At 45.2% G+C, this 13,474-nt stretch overlaps 1 protein-coding gene across 20 annotated transcripts in view; it reads right to left on the bottom strand.

The window, feature by feature from the left end:
* TPM1 (tropomyosin 1) overlaps positions 1–1,874 on the bottom strand; it is a 28,050-nt gene extending 26,176 nt beyond the window's left edge. For 4 of the 20 annotated variants that reach the window (XM_090270701.1, XM_090270709.1, XM_090270696.1 and 1 more), the window contains exons 1-2: positions 1,658–1,870; positions 440–565 (exon numbers count right to left, since the gene is read on the bottom strand). In XM_090270701.1, coding sequence (XP_090126827.1) covers positions 440–565; positions 1,658–1,771 — 240 coding nt within the window. In that variant the 5' untranslated portion in view covers positions 1,772–1,870. Of the gene's footprint in view, positions 1–439; positions 566–755; positions 882–1,657 lie in introns of all 20 variants that reach the window. The other 16 variants (XM_090270706.1, XM_090270711.1, XM_090270698.1 and 13 more) reach the window with 10 other exon arrangements.
* Between the last annotated feature and the right edge of the window lie 11,600 nt (positions 1,875–13,474).

Here is a 13,474-nt window from a genome sequence, read left to right as displayed (position 1 = left end):
ACCCTGACTACACTCTCCACTGAAAACCAGGCCTTCCCACCCACCAGAAATGGCAAAAGGAAATAAAGTGAAGAAATCAGGCATTCTGCCTGCACAAACCTTGGTAAGGACACCCCAGAGGTTTTCTGCCACCAGGGAGGCAAGGTTCACCCCCCTGCATCCAATTTCAGCTGCTCTGTCCTCCCAGTTTCTCACCCCCCAACCCCCAGGGGTGGAGGCAAAGAAGGAGAAAAAGAGAGAGGAGTGGATGAAATCTGAATGAACGTGTGCTGTAGCAGTCTGAGGCAGCAGCCAGTTTTCTGGGCCATGGCAGGGCTATATGCAGGTGTCCAGCAGGAGGAAGTGATCCTCCTCCACTGCTCTCTGGCCCCTGTGGTGACTCCAGAGTGGTGATGCGACACGGCAGGAGGTGAGGGAGGTAATGTGTGCATGCACTTACGTCGGTGGCCTTTTTCTCCGCCAGCTCCAGCTTCTCCTGGGCATCTTTAAGAGCCTCAGAGTATTTGTCCAGTTCATCTTCGGTGCCCTTGAGTTTCTTTTGCAGCGACACCAGCTCATCTTCCAGCTGGGAGGTGGCCGTGGGGGACGGGGAGGGGGAGGTGCAGCAGGCAGCGTGATCCCGCAGGGGAGGGGTGTGGGTGCACAGAACCAAAAGGACAGGGACAGCAGGACAGAGAGAGGGAAAGACAGGGAGGGAGAGAGAGAGAGAGACAGTTAGCCATTCGTGCGCCTAGCCGCGCGCGCGTCCCGGGTACCTTGGCGGCGGTCTCATTGGCGGCCAGGAGGCTGTCCTCCGCCTTGTGGAGCTCCTCCAGCACCCGGTCCCGCTCGTCCTCCGACACCCGCAGCAGTTTTTCCTTTGCCGCGATGTCCTCCTCCAGCTGCGGGGCAGCGGCGGGCGGGCGCGGGCAGCCAGCACGGACCGGGTGTTAGACACACACAACACACAGACGCCGGGTTGGCTGGGGCCCCTCCGGCATGGAGTGTCACCAAGTTTGGGTTCCAGGGCCCCCAGATAACCTCCTCTCGCGGGAGCTGGGGGCGCACCCTGGCTCACCCTCCACCCCGACCTCCCCCAGGACGAGACTCCTGTCAGGTCTCAGCGGGCTCAAGTCCACAACTCGGTGCAGAAGAACGCTGCTATCTTCCTGGCCTTTGGACCGTCCGCTCTATCCGGTCCCATCTTTGTTCTTAGGGGAAAACTCCACGACCCTCCCCCCTACTCCCCAGTCTCTTTCCCAGCTGAAGGGTTTATTCTCCCCAGGCAAATGAGACCAGAATAACTTATAACACTTTCTGAACTTGATTCCCTTCAACGCCCACCCCCACCCCTCCTCACCCCCACGGATCCAAAATTGATTCCCGATCCAGAGAATCAAGTGCCTCAAGGGCTTGAATTGACTTCACGGGCTCTGGGAACCAGAGAAGGGAAATACGCGTTCTCAGACCAGACTGAAAAGTTAGAATGAGCCCGAGTCTTGCTCTTTCCCTCCCCACTCAGACGCGGGTCCCTGGCTGTCCTGGGAAGGGGGTGGCTCCCCGAGTCTTTGGGGTAAGGGGCCGGGAGGGGGTGTCAGTCCTGGTCCCAAGGCCCGGGGGCACCCGAGTGGTCAGGCGAGCGCGGGCGCCCGGCGGGTGCTAGGCAGGAGGGGCAGACCTGCTTGCTCCTGTCCTCCGCCGCCTTCTTATCGGCCTCCGCCTGCTCAGCTCGATCCAAGGCGTTCTCTTTGTCGAGCTTCAGCATCTGCATCTTCTTCTTGATGGCGTCCATGGTGGCGGCGGCGAGGGGCCCGGGGGCTGCTGCAGGAGCGGCAAGGCGAGAGCGCGGTGGGGCAGCCGAGCCGGAGTGCGAGCGCGGAGCCGCCTGCTGCTCCCAGATATGTACTTTCCCGAGGGGACGACCGCATTCCTCAAGACAGCCAATACTTTTTTGGAAAAGCTTTTTTCCCCTGCCCCTTTCCCCTCTCCTCCCTCCGCCCCCAGCGCCCTCCCCGCTCCTCCCGCGGGGGCTGCTCGCCCATTCGCTGCCGCCTGTTGGCCTCCCAGTTGGCGGTGGATATGACTATATATGGGGACCGGAGCCACGGAGACGGCGGTAGGCCCTGGCCGCCCTGTTTCCAAACCTGCACGCCAGCGAGAAGGCATCGGGGCTTCGCCGGGGCCGAGCCGGGAGCCAGGCGCTAACCTCTGCCCTCTGCACTCTCTCCTTTTGCCCCGCCATTAGGGTCGCCAGCCGAACGCCCCCGAGTCACAGGAGTCCCCGGGGGAGCGGGGCAGGTGATGGGTGCGCGTGGTCCCTGTGAGCCGCTGGGGGCTAAGCATCAGGCCCCCGGGGTCCTAAGCAGCCACTGCACCCCGCACCCAGGCTGCCGCTCCAGGCATCTGTCCAGCACTTCCCAAGCAGCATTCAGCTTGCCAGGTGTCATCCCGGGCTCTCACTTTCCGGAAACTAAACTGGAGCAGAGAAAGGGAGAGTTGAAAGCAAGATCTGGGGACCACTGCGGAGACTTTCTCTGTTAGTGTGGGTTAGAATGTCTAGAAATCTGTCTTCTGCGTGCCCTTCGCCTCAGAAGGGCTAGTCAAATACTTTAGGCCCTAAAGTTTAGGGACACAGGACCCAGTGGCTTAGTTCTGCGAGTGCCTGTGCAGTGCTTCTGTAAAGGGTAGGGTGAGTGGAGTTGAAGAGGAAAGAACGTTGAGTTTAGACTCAGGCAACTTGGTCTTGGTCTCTATGCCTAGCAACTGTGTGAGGAGAGGAGTTAGCCTCTGTGCTGCAGGTTCCTCATCTTTAAATCCAGGGGGTAGATGATCCCCGAGGTGCCTCCACATCTAACTTTTTATAATTTTTCTTGCACTGATTTTAGGGATTTGGCCTTTTGCCATGTTAGACATTCAGGTACCAGGTTGCCAAAACATGGGATAAATATTAACCCAGCTAAGTCACTGTATCCATAGTCTCACCTCCAAGGAGGAAACAGGCCCAGCTCTGTACAGTGAGCTCAGCTTGAAGGCAGTAGGAGTTCCCTTACATCTCTTACTCCTCCCAGCCTCCAATGGGGAAAAGCCTGCTCTTTCCAGAGCCTGGTGGGAGGGAAAGAAAGGGGGTTGCCCCAAGGCCCTGCCTGAGACTGGTTGAGGTGAGGGTCTTGTTAACAGTCCCCACAGAATAATTCACAACCTGTACTACACGGATACCGAATATTCCCTGGACAGTATCTGAGCAGATTAGGCAGGCCAAACAACTTGTAAGTCCTTCAGAGAAAGATCAAGTTCCTCTCCGGGATTTTATCAGGTTTCTTTCACTAATCCAACTGCCCAGGAGGGAAAACATAGCCTGACCTAATGGTCAGAACAGTAGATCTGCATGTGCAGGGGCTGCACGGCACTGAAACTCACCAGAATCCTTTAATCACCATATGTCAACCCAGTTACAAAGTTCAAGGCCTATGAGCAATATACAAATGCACGGACCACAGAGAGCTGACTCCCTAGCCTGGAGCTCAGCATAGGGGCAAGAGTAGGAACTCAGGAGGTAGAGTCCGGGATCTAAAAACCTGGACTAGCCTCTTCCTTGCAATGTTGCTTTAACCATGTTACAACCTCTTTTGTAAAGTAGGTGTAACAATTCTTCCCTCTTAGGGTTGTTACAAGGATGAAAATTAAATAAAGAATGAAAAGTGTTTTGTCTAGCACATAGCAAAGTACTCAGTAAATTCTGGCTGCTTGGGTGGCGGAGGGCCAGTTGTTTCTCTTCTCTGGGTTTCAGTTTTCTCACGTATAAAATGAGGCAACTGAACAAGAGAAACTCTTGGGGGGACCATATATTACTGCCTTTATCCACTGTGCCTAACATAGCAGAGGAACTCATTCAAGTTTCCTTAAATGAACAGGTTCTACGGACAATTCATCCAACGCACCATTGGTGAGCACCGGTTATATGAGTTGGATATTCCTGTTCCCCAGCTGATTGACCTATGGCTCAAGGACAGATCCATAGGCTAAACAGGGACTTAGTGTTGTGACCTGTCAGGCAAAGATGGACTGGGACACTCTCTCATTGCAGTTTGAAATAAAGGATGTGGAAAGTATGAATCATTAGCCGAGGCTGACAAAACTAAAAGGATTTGCAGTCCTGGGCTGGAGATGCCTGTATGGGAATGGTTAAGGCTAGTCACAAATACAGGTTGGTGCAAAAGTAATGTCTGACTTTTTTAAAAAAAAATTTAGATAGTATTTATTAAATTTATGCCTCTTATAATTTTTTTGATATCACAGTGACTAATTTATACCTTATTTTTTCAGATTATAAAAGTATTGTTCATAATCATCCGCAACATTTGCACCCATGTTTGTTCCATCTAAAGACCACATTAGAAATGTTTTACTCTATGAGTTTCATAAAGGTGCCAATGCAAGTACAGCAGCAACATCTATTCAGAGCGCTATGGGGACGATGCAGGGACTGAAAGAATATGCAGGAGGTGGTTTTCCCATTTCCGAAGTAGGGATTTCAGTTTGAAAAATGAGCCAAAAGAGAATCATCCAAAAAAACTTGATTCCGAAGAGTTGAAGCTGTTGTCACAGAAAACCCCACCATTACCTCTAGGGAACTTGCAGAACAATTTAACGTAGTCCATATAACCATGCTACGCCAGCTGAAAAGGATCAGAAAGGTTTCAGTTGTTGGAAAACAGGTCCCACACGAACTGTCTCCACAGAATCTGCAACAGCGTGCTGCTTGTTGTGAATCATTGCTTTTGTGACACCTTCAGGCACCATTTTTAGGTAGGCTTGTTACAGGTGCTGAGAAGTGGATCCTTTACCATAATGTTAAATGATGCCAGTCATGGGTCAGTCGAGGAGGAAGAAGAGTTCAACAACCAAGAAGAGGACTTCATCCAAAGAAGATCATGTTGAGTGTATCGTGGGATATGGAAGGAATTGTTCGTTATGAACTGTTAGACAACAATCAAATAATTATTGCTAATCTTTACCGTGAACAACTTTGTCATTTGAAAGCAACTTTGAACAAAAAGTGACCCTCCTTAGTCAACAGAAAGGGTGTCATCTTCCATCACGATAATGCTCGTCTTCACACAGCTCGACTCACCAAAAATTTCTTGAAAGAGCTTGGTTGGGAAATATTACTTCATCCTCCATATTCTCCTGACCTTGCTCCTTCTGATTATCACTTGTTTCGGGGACTACAGAACCATTTTGCGGTCTTAGGCTGACATCAAGAAAAGAGGTTGAAAATGAGTTGGATTCATATTTTGCTTCAAAACCTAAAGAATTTTACAAGCATGGCATTTATAAGCTAGTTGACAGATGGAATGAGGTTCTAGAAAGCAAAGGAAATTATGTTAATAAATAAATATTTTCATAATCATGGGCTTTTTCATTTTTAAAATAGACCTCGAAATTGGACATTATTTTAGGCTTTCTCCCCAATTAGGGTCTTGGTAGGATTGGATATCTTCACTCACCCTTTCCCAGTGAAGGTTGGTATGGTCATTTGATTTACTTTGGCCAAGGAAATGTGAGCAGAAGTGACTTTTGGTGGACACTTAAAGAGATAGCATATGCTTCACCATGTTCATTTTTAAGGTTGTTGCTGCTCTGTCATTCTGCTCTACATCCTGCAGAACTCCCCCTTGTCCCCTCAACTAACTCTCAATGGATGTGTAACAAGAGAGAGCTATAAATCTTTGCTATTTTAGGTCACTGAAATCTGGGGGTCATTTGTTACTGAAGCATCACTAGCTTTTCCTGACTGAAACACCATGATAGGCCATGCATCAATTAAGTTATAGGGAAGCCAAGAAGCCTGGTTGTGGAGGAAGGAGAACGGAGCAGAGATAGCAAGATAAACAGAAGCACCACTGAGAGAAAAACTGGGAGACTATGACCAAATTTCAGTTCTAGGGGTTCTTATAATAATTCCCTTCCCTTCCTGAGGTTACATAAGCCTGTGTTCCATGGGAGCCTGCACAGCACCGTTGGCCCTTAGGTTCTGTGTGCACATTAAGAATATTTGTGGAATTTCCAGGAAATTTTTTTCTCAATGCTTGGCATTTAGTCATTTCTCAATAAATGTTTGTTGAATGATTGTTTATTGGCTATTAGCCATACAACTAAGTAAGAGAAACAATGTCTAGGAAGGAAAGATTTAAAAACTAGGCTCTAAAGACTTATTTCAATTCAAAATAGAGTCTCTGTTTTATTTTCTGAAGAATGAATTTAAGTATTGTGAGGGTAGGACAAATGTCCCACAAATATTTATTGGATACCTTTTGTGTACAAAGCATTTAACTAGCCTTTATGGGATCAAGGAAACTGGATAAGAGACATGATTTTTTTTTTCCTGTAGGAAAAGTATTTATCTATGTATGTTGTGGCATAAAAGTCTCTCTCTGAGGGTCATTTAATGTGTATTTCCAATAACGTTACCATTGTCCCAAATGCTGCCTGGTCTGCCCTGTAGCTGTGAAGATTCCATCGTTCAGCTGGTCTAGGAGAACTTTAATAGGAAATATACTGTCCTCCCCAAGAGCACCCGTGCCTGCTATACTACATTTCCCAATATTTGTTTAGAAATGAGAGTCAAGACTCACTTGAATATATACATCAAGGGTTTGTTTAAAAAAACAGAACAGAACAAAAAGCTCATTACCTGATAGTCACACCTTGTTTAACAGCAAGAGCTGTACCTGTGTTTCGTGACTCCCCTGGAGTCAACAGTATTGACTCAGGCAATTAAGGGAAAGTGAAAAATCTATAATTAAACTCAGAGACAATTGCTTCTCCACTGGATTCTGGAATGCAGCCTGCTATGTTCAGGGCTCATTGTCCCACCAAACAAGATACAGCATGTTCTCTTCATATACAATACAAGAGAGTTTTCTTTCTCAGGGGTTTGTGAAACTACCATCAGGACCCAAGGAAAATATGCTCTGCTTCTTGGGAGGGCTTGGCACTCCGAGAAATGTCTTTAGGCCATTGTAGATGCCTCTTTCTACTGCTTAGTGACACCCAGCTTGTTCTGATTGTCCTGTGAGGCCTCTGAGTATGCTTGCTACCTGGGGCATTTGCCCCAGGGCAAAATGGTTCTCTCATTTGAGAAAAAGGCAATGAGTTTTCCTGCCTGACATCTCATCTTTTTTAAAAAAAATAAGATTTTATTTATTTTTAGAGAGAAGGAAAGGGAGGGAGAGAGGAAGAGAAGCATCGATGTATGAGAGAAATACTGGTCGGTTGTCTCTCACACACCCCCAACTGTGGACTTGGCCCACAACCCAGGTATGTACCCTGAGCAGGAATTGAACTGGTGACCTTTCACTTTGCAGACAATGCTCAACCAACTGAGCTATGCTGGTTAGGGTTGACATCTCATCTTCTTTCTTTCAACAGCAGCAACTATGTAGAGATTCAATCAAGCTGAGGTATGGTATAATTTAGCTGTCTCAAGAAGGGCAATATTGCTTATGTATGTAAAGTTTAAAAAGCACTTTTGAGTTCATTATCACCACACTATTTCCTATGACAGCACCAGGATGCATGCTATTATCCCCACTTTATAGATTAGAAAACCAAGGGCAGTGACTGATTCAAGATCACCCAGCTGGGAGGTGACAGTGCAGGGACAAGAGTGAGGATGTCCCAGGTCCCAGGCACAATGCTCTTTTCATTAACCATTACACAGCCTGTTTTTACATTAATATTTGATTTCATATTTAAAGGCAACACATTATAAGGTAAAAGAGGGAGGAGAGGGGACCGCCAAGGGTCTTTTCTATAGATGAACATGGTTAAAAAAGATGAGAGTAATGAGACTGGGACTTAAAGGGTGTCTGATCCTGCCTGACCAGTTTAGCACTGTGTCCCAGACTCCTGAACCCACCCATATTCCGCTAATGGGAGAACCTAGTGGGAGAGTGTGGTTGGGCCAAGGAAACCTCTCCTACTCTTGTGTTTATGGCCCAAAATGAGACAAAAAGAACATCTTCACAAAGATAGAAAGGCAGGTATGTTGATTTTGTTCCTAGTAGCTTCCAGGGAGAGTTTGAGGTAATCATTAGAAATCTACACCTGCTTCTCTCAAAACCCTTGGGTTGACAAAGGAATGAGCACCACTAATCAATCCCGGCAGTATGATTGGGGGAAATGAAGACAGACGATGTGGTCAGGACAGCATGCAGTGCCTCCTTAAGACACAGCCTGTGCAGAAATAAAAGCATCCCCAGGTTTTGCAGTCCAGACACCTGAGCCAGCCTCAGGGGCCACATCTAAACTTTGGAATGGTTTTAATCATTACTTCCAGCAAATCCCACATTCTTTTTGTATTGGAGGCCACCTGTTCATTTTTATATTTTTATACTTGGTTCTCAAGTTTCCAGTGATGTCCTTAACAGGAACATATGGGAACATGACCTCTGCAGCCTGCTGAGTGGCTAGCAGAGCTCCACATTCTTACTCTGTAGACCGTGAAAGCTGATGCAAAAACACCTGTGGATATGGACGACCCTGATGTCCACCTACTGCTCCTCTGGGCTCTAGGAGGGCCACTGCACTAGGAAAATTCAATATTGAGATTACTGAATTTTGTTCCTGTGCCTATACCATCCCCGCTGCCAAAAGCTTAATTTTTGGTCAATGCTACTTGGTTTGGAGGACTATGGGTAGGCCCATGTTACTGAAAATAGGCAGTGGGTGCCCTTGTTTTTGTAAAGACCTTTTCTTGGTTGACTAGCAAGACCCTTCTTCCCAAATACTTTCTACTGGGACCCTGGCTTCTCCTTAAGAGAGCCTGTTTTATTTTTCTTAATTATTAAATTTATTGGGGATAACATTAGTTGATAACATTATAAAATTTTCAGGTGTATAACGTAATTTGACATCTATGTACTCTACTGTGTGCTCACCACTTGAAATCTAGTTTCCTTCTGTTACCATGTATTTGTACCCACTTTACCCACTTTGATCTCTCCCCCTCCCCTCTAGAGACCCCTATTGTCCATATCTACTGTTTCTTGATTTAGTAGAAATTGTCACTTCTCAATGGAAATGCTTCTTTGAGTATGTTTTCTCCAGAGGACTGTTTCTACCTCAGTCAGTTAAGTAGAGAAGGGAGTTAGACCTTTCTTACTGCACGGGGCAGAGGAAACTCCCTGTTCTTTTTCTGAGGTCCTGCTGCTCAAGGAAGGAGCTCTGGGCTGCCGGCAGAGTTCCAGAAGAGGCTGGGTATTTTTAGCATGGCCTTCTTTCCTTACCAGCACCTGCCATGATCTGTAACCCAAGGGGATGCTTAAATGCCAGAAAGATGACTGAGGACAAGGCAGCCTGAGCTAATGTCCTAAAATACCACCCAGGGACGCTTTTCTTGAGGGAGTCATTTTCATTACTTGCTCTGTTCCTTTTCTTATTCTTATTTCCCCCCAGACTGTGGAGCTGTTACAGACCCTGGCTGAGATGTGTGGCATCTTCCTTGGGAAGAGGTTGGAGAAAACCACTGGGTTTGTATCCCTTAATGCCAGATAGTTCTGTGATGTTGATTGTGTTCTTGGCTCCCAACTTCATTCTTTCCCTTTACTATTCATGCCAGATGGAACCAGCAAGAGAATGTCTACACAGAAAAATTCTCTTTTGATATCCATACAAGTATATGAAGATGAGAAACAAAGTCCAGTGAACGTTCTAGCTCAGACGATGGTAATGGGGATATAAACATCATTCTCATAGTGGATAGAATGCATTGAACTCATTTTTCTCCAAAGATGGGACAAGCTGGAAATAGAAATATGTTTTCAAGAAGCCTGATACATTTGTAGAGGACAGATTCACCATGGGTCATGAAGGATAATGAGAGTCTTAGGATATCTCTAATCCTGGAGTTTGACATCAGCCCATACTATCCATTGCATTCCTTGGTGCCACTGTCAGGCATACAATACTGGGCTGATAATTCCAGGGCTAGCCTGGTGTTGAAGTTTTTATGTGCCTCTGATAATTTCTCTGGCTACTCTAAATTCTTGCAAATGTCCTGGGAGGCCTGGTTATGAAGTTAACAGTTTGTTTCAAAAGGAACTGAAGTGGATCTTAAATAGTTAAATGAATTTTGTGCCCTTTAATGTGGTCAGTGCTCATTTAGTTTGAGTGGAAAATGCAAGCAGTGAATCATACATACAGTAATACAATGTAGTAAAAAGTTACATATATGGTATACAATACATATTATATACATGTGTAATGTATATGTATTCACATACAAACCAAAAATTTTGAAAAGTTATACATCAATCTGATTACTGAATTCACTTCCTTTGAGAATGTAGGCAGGGAAATAGTATTGAATGTGGTGGTCAGAAGAAAGTATAGCCATATCTTCAAGGTTTAATTTGTATAAGTAGAATATTTTTATGGATTATATAAAGTGTTAGCAATCTCATTTTTATTTACTGCTATTTAAAAAAGCATTTCTCAGTTTCTTACAAACAACTCTGGAGAGCTTATAATTACCTGTGTCTCTTAGAGGAAGGGAAATTCACTTTGGCATATACACTACTCAAAGCCACACAGCAATAAAAAAATCAATTAAAAGCAATAAAGTAGTCTATTTCCTCCAGGGCACCTGTTTTTTTTTAAAGTACTTATTATCTGTCAGGCATAACAGTGGGCACCAGACATTTAACAAGCAACTCAAAATTCTGGCCTTCCATGAGATCCTTTATTTCTAAGTCATTGCTTGTGGTGAACTCAAAATCTTAAGCTACTCACTGGAACTTTCATTAGTGCTATTTTAAAAGCCATCCAATAAAATTAATTTCATTGCTTTACTATCCTGTGTTTGGGCCAAAAGCAACACGCCCCCAGATCAATCACTTTATCAAATTTGCTGCACTTGGTTCCTGATAACTAATGGATGTTTCCAAAATATCAACCTGCCTTCAAAGGATGAAGATTTGACTCTTGAGGTAAAGTATTAAAAATGTGCTACATTGTCTAATGAAATCGAGGCTGCAAATGTGGAGCTCAAAAATACTTTTCAAAATAATCCAAGAACATATAGCACTTCTGGTTGGGATGGCAGCACAGACAGACATGGCTCACCTCTTCGCACAATCACATCAAAATTACAACTAAAATATAGAACAACCATCACTCAGAACCAGCAGAAATCAAGTTGAATGGAAGTCTGACAACTATGGAATTAAAGAAACCACATCCATGCAGACTGGTAGGAGGGGCACAGATGTGAAATGGCTGGTCTCACACCCACATGTGGTGGATAAAAATTTGGGAGGGATATCCAAGGACTGAGGAGTCCCAACTCTGCACCAGGCCCTCCTAGCCCAGGTTTCCAGTGCCAGAAGATAAGTACCCACAACTTTTAGCTGTAAAAAGCAGTGGGGATTGAGTCAGTGGAAGAAACTTCTGGACCCCCAAGCGGTTCCTCTTAAAGAACCCACACATGGACTTACCTACTCAGACTTACTCTGAGCTCTAATACCAGGGTAGCAGCTTTAAAGGTACCAGTGGTATACAGGGAGAAACTGAAATTTCTGACATCAAGGTGTGCAGAGGACATTGTCCCTTTTCTAAACCCTCCCACCACAGAACCAGCACTTTTTGGTGCCATACCTGAGACTTCATCAACCTGGCTAACATCATTTGACTGGCCATGGATATACCCAGAGAGTCTGCCCCACCCAATTTATTATGGGCTCACCCAAGCAGCTTTTCCATAAGAATGGCTAGTCTTGGTTCATGTTTCACAACTTCCTAAAGCCTATCAAACAACAACAGCTGGCTTCAGGGAGCCCCAGGCCCAGTACTAGCAGCAGCCAGCCTAGATTCACAGTTGGCTTTACCTGGGAATCTCCAAGCCCAGTGCAAGTAGCAGCCATCTCAGATTGCTTATAGCTCAGGGAAGGTGGCCCCAGGCAAAACATAGGTGGGGACTGACCTTAGTCTGCACCACCCAGGAAACTCCAGAGCCTGCAGACCCAGTGGACAGCTACAGACCACATCAGACTACCGACACGCTGCCCATGCACAGTTGATCGTCCACAGATGGCTGAGGTTGGTGGTAAGTTGTCTCAGCCAATCCTTGCAGTTGACTGGCTGGGTAAATCCCTCCCATTGATCTGCCAACAGCAACCTAGGCTCAACTACAAAAGGCGGGTGTACTCAGCCCACACAAAGGGCACACCTTGAGTACCCAGCTTGGGTGATAGGGGAGGGTGTGCCTCTGGATCCTATAGGACACCTATTACATTAGGCCAACTACCAAGACACAGTCAAAGCAGCTGTATCTAATACATAGAAACAAACACAGGGAGACTGCCAAAATGAGGAGACAAAGAAGAAACATGGCCCAGATGAAAGAACAGATCAGAACTCCAGAAGAAGAGCTAAATGAAATGGAAATAAACAATGTATGAGATGCAGAATTCAAAATGCTGGTTATTAGGATGCTCAAGGAACTTCATGAGGACCTCAGCAGCATAAAAAAGATCCAGTCAGAACAGAGGGTACACTAATTGAAATACAGAAGAATTTACAGGGAAACGATAGTAGAGTGGATGAAGCTGATAATCACATAAATCATTTGGAATACAAGGAAGCAAAAAGCAACCAATCAGAACAACAGGAAGAAAACAGAATCCAAAAAATAAATATAAAAAAATGAGGATAGTATAAACAGCCACTGGGACAACTTCAAGAGGTCCAACATTTGTACCATAGGGTCCCAGAAGGAGAAGAGGAAGAGAAAAAATAGGAAATCTATTTGAAAAAATAATGAAAGAAAATTTTCCTAATTTGGTGAAGGAAATAGACATACAGGTCCAGGAAGCACAGAGTCTCAAACAAGTTGGACCCAAAGATAGCCACCCCCCAGATACATCATAATTAAAATGCCAAAGGTTAAAGATAGAGAGAGAATCTTGACAGCAGCAAGAGAAAAGAAGTTAGTTACCTATAGGGAAGTTCCCATAAGACTGTCAGCTGATTTCTTAAAGGAAACTTTGCAGGCTAGAAGGAATTGGCAAGAAATATTTAAAGTCATGAAAAGCCGAGATCTACAGCCAAAATTGCTCTACCCAGCAAAACTGTCATTTAGAATTAAAGGGCAGATAAAGAGCTTCCCAGACAAGAAAAAACTAAAGGATTTCATTATTACCAAACCATTATTATATGAAATCTTAAAGGGACTTATTTAAGAAAAAGAAGATCAAAATTATGAACAATAAAGTGGCAAAAAATACATTCCTATCGACAATTGAATCTAAAAAACAAACTAAGCAAACAAGAAGAACACAGAGAGAATCATAGATATGGAGAATGTTTTGATGGTAATCAGATGGGAGGGCGTATGGGGGAATGGGTGAAGAAGTGAGGGGATTAAGAAGTACGAATAGGTAGTTACAGAATACCCATGGCGATGTAAAGTACAGTGTAGGAAATGGAGTAGCCA

The sequence above is a fragment of the Furipterus horrens genome, unplaced genomic scaffold (genome assembly GCF_987537825.1).
Source record: "Furipterus horrens unplaced genomic scaffold, mFurHor1.1.pri manual_scaffold_3, whole genome shotgun sequence".
Classification (NCBI taxonomy): domain Eukaryota; kingdom Metazoa; phylum Chordata; class Mammalia; order Chiroptera; family Furipteridae; genus Furipterus; species Furipterus horrens.
This window is presented reverse-complemented; position numbering and strand designations above follow the sequence as displayed.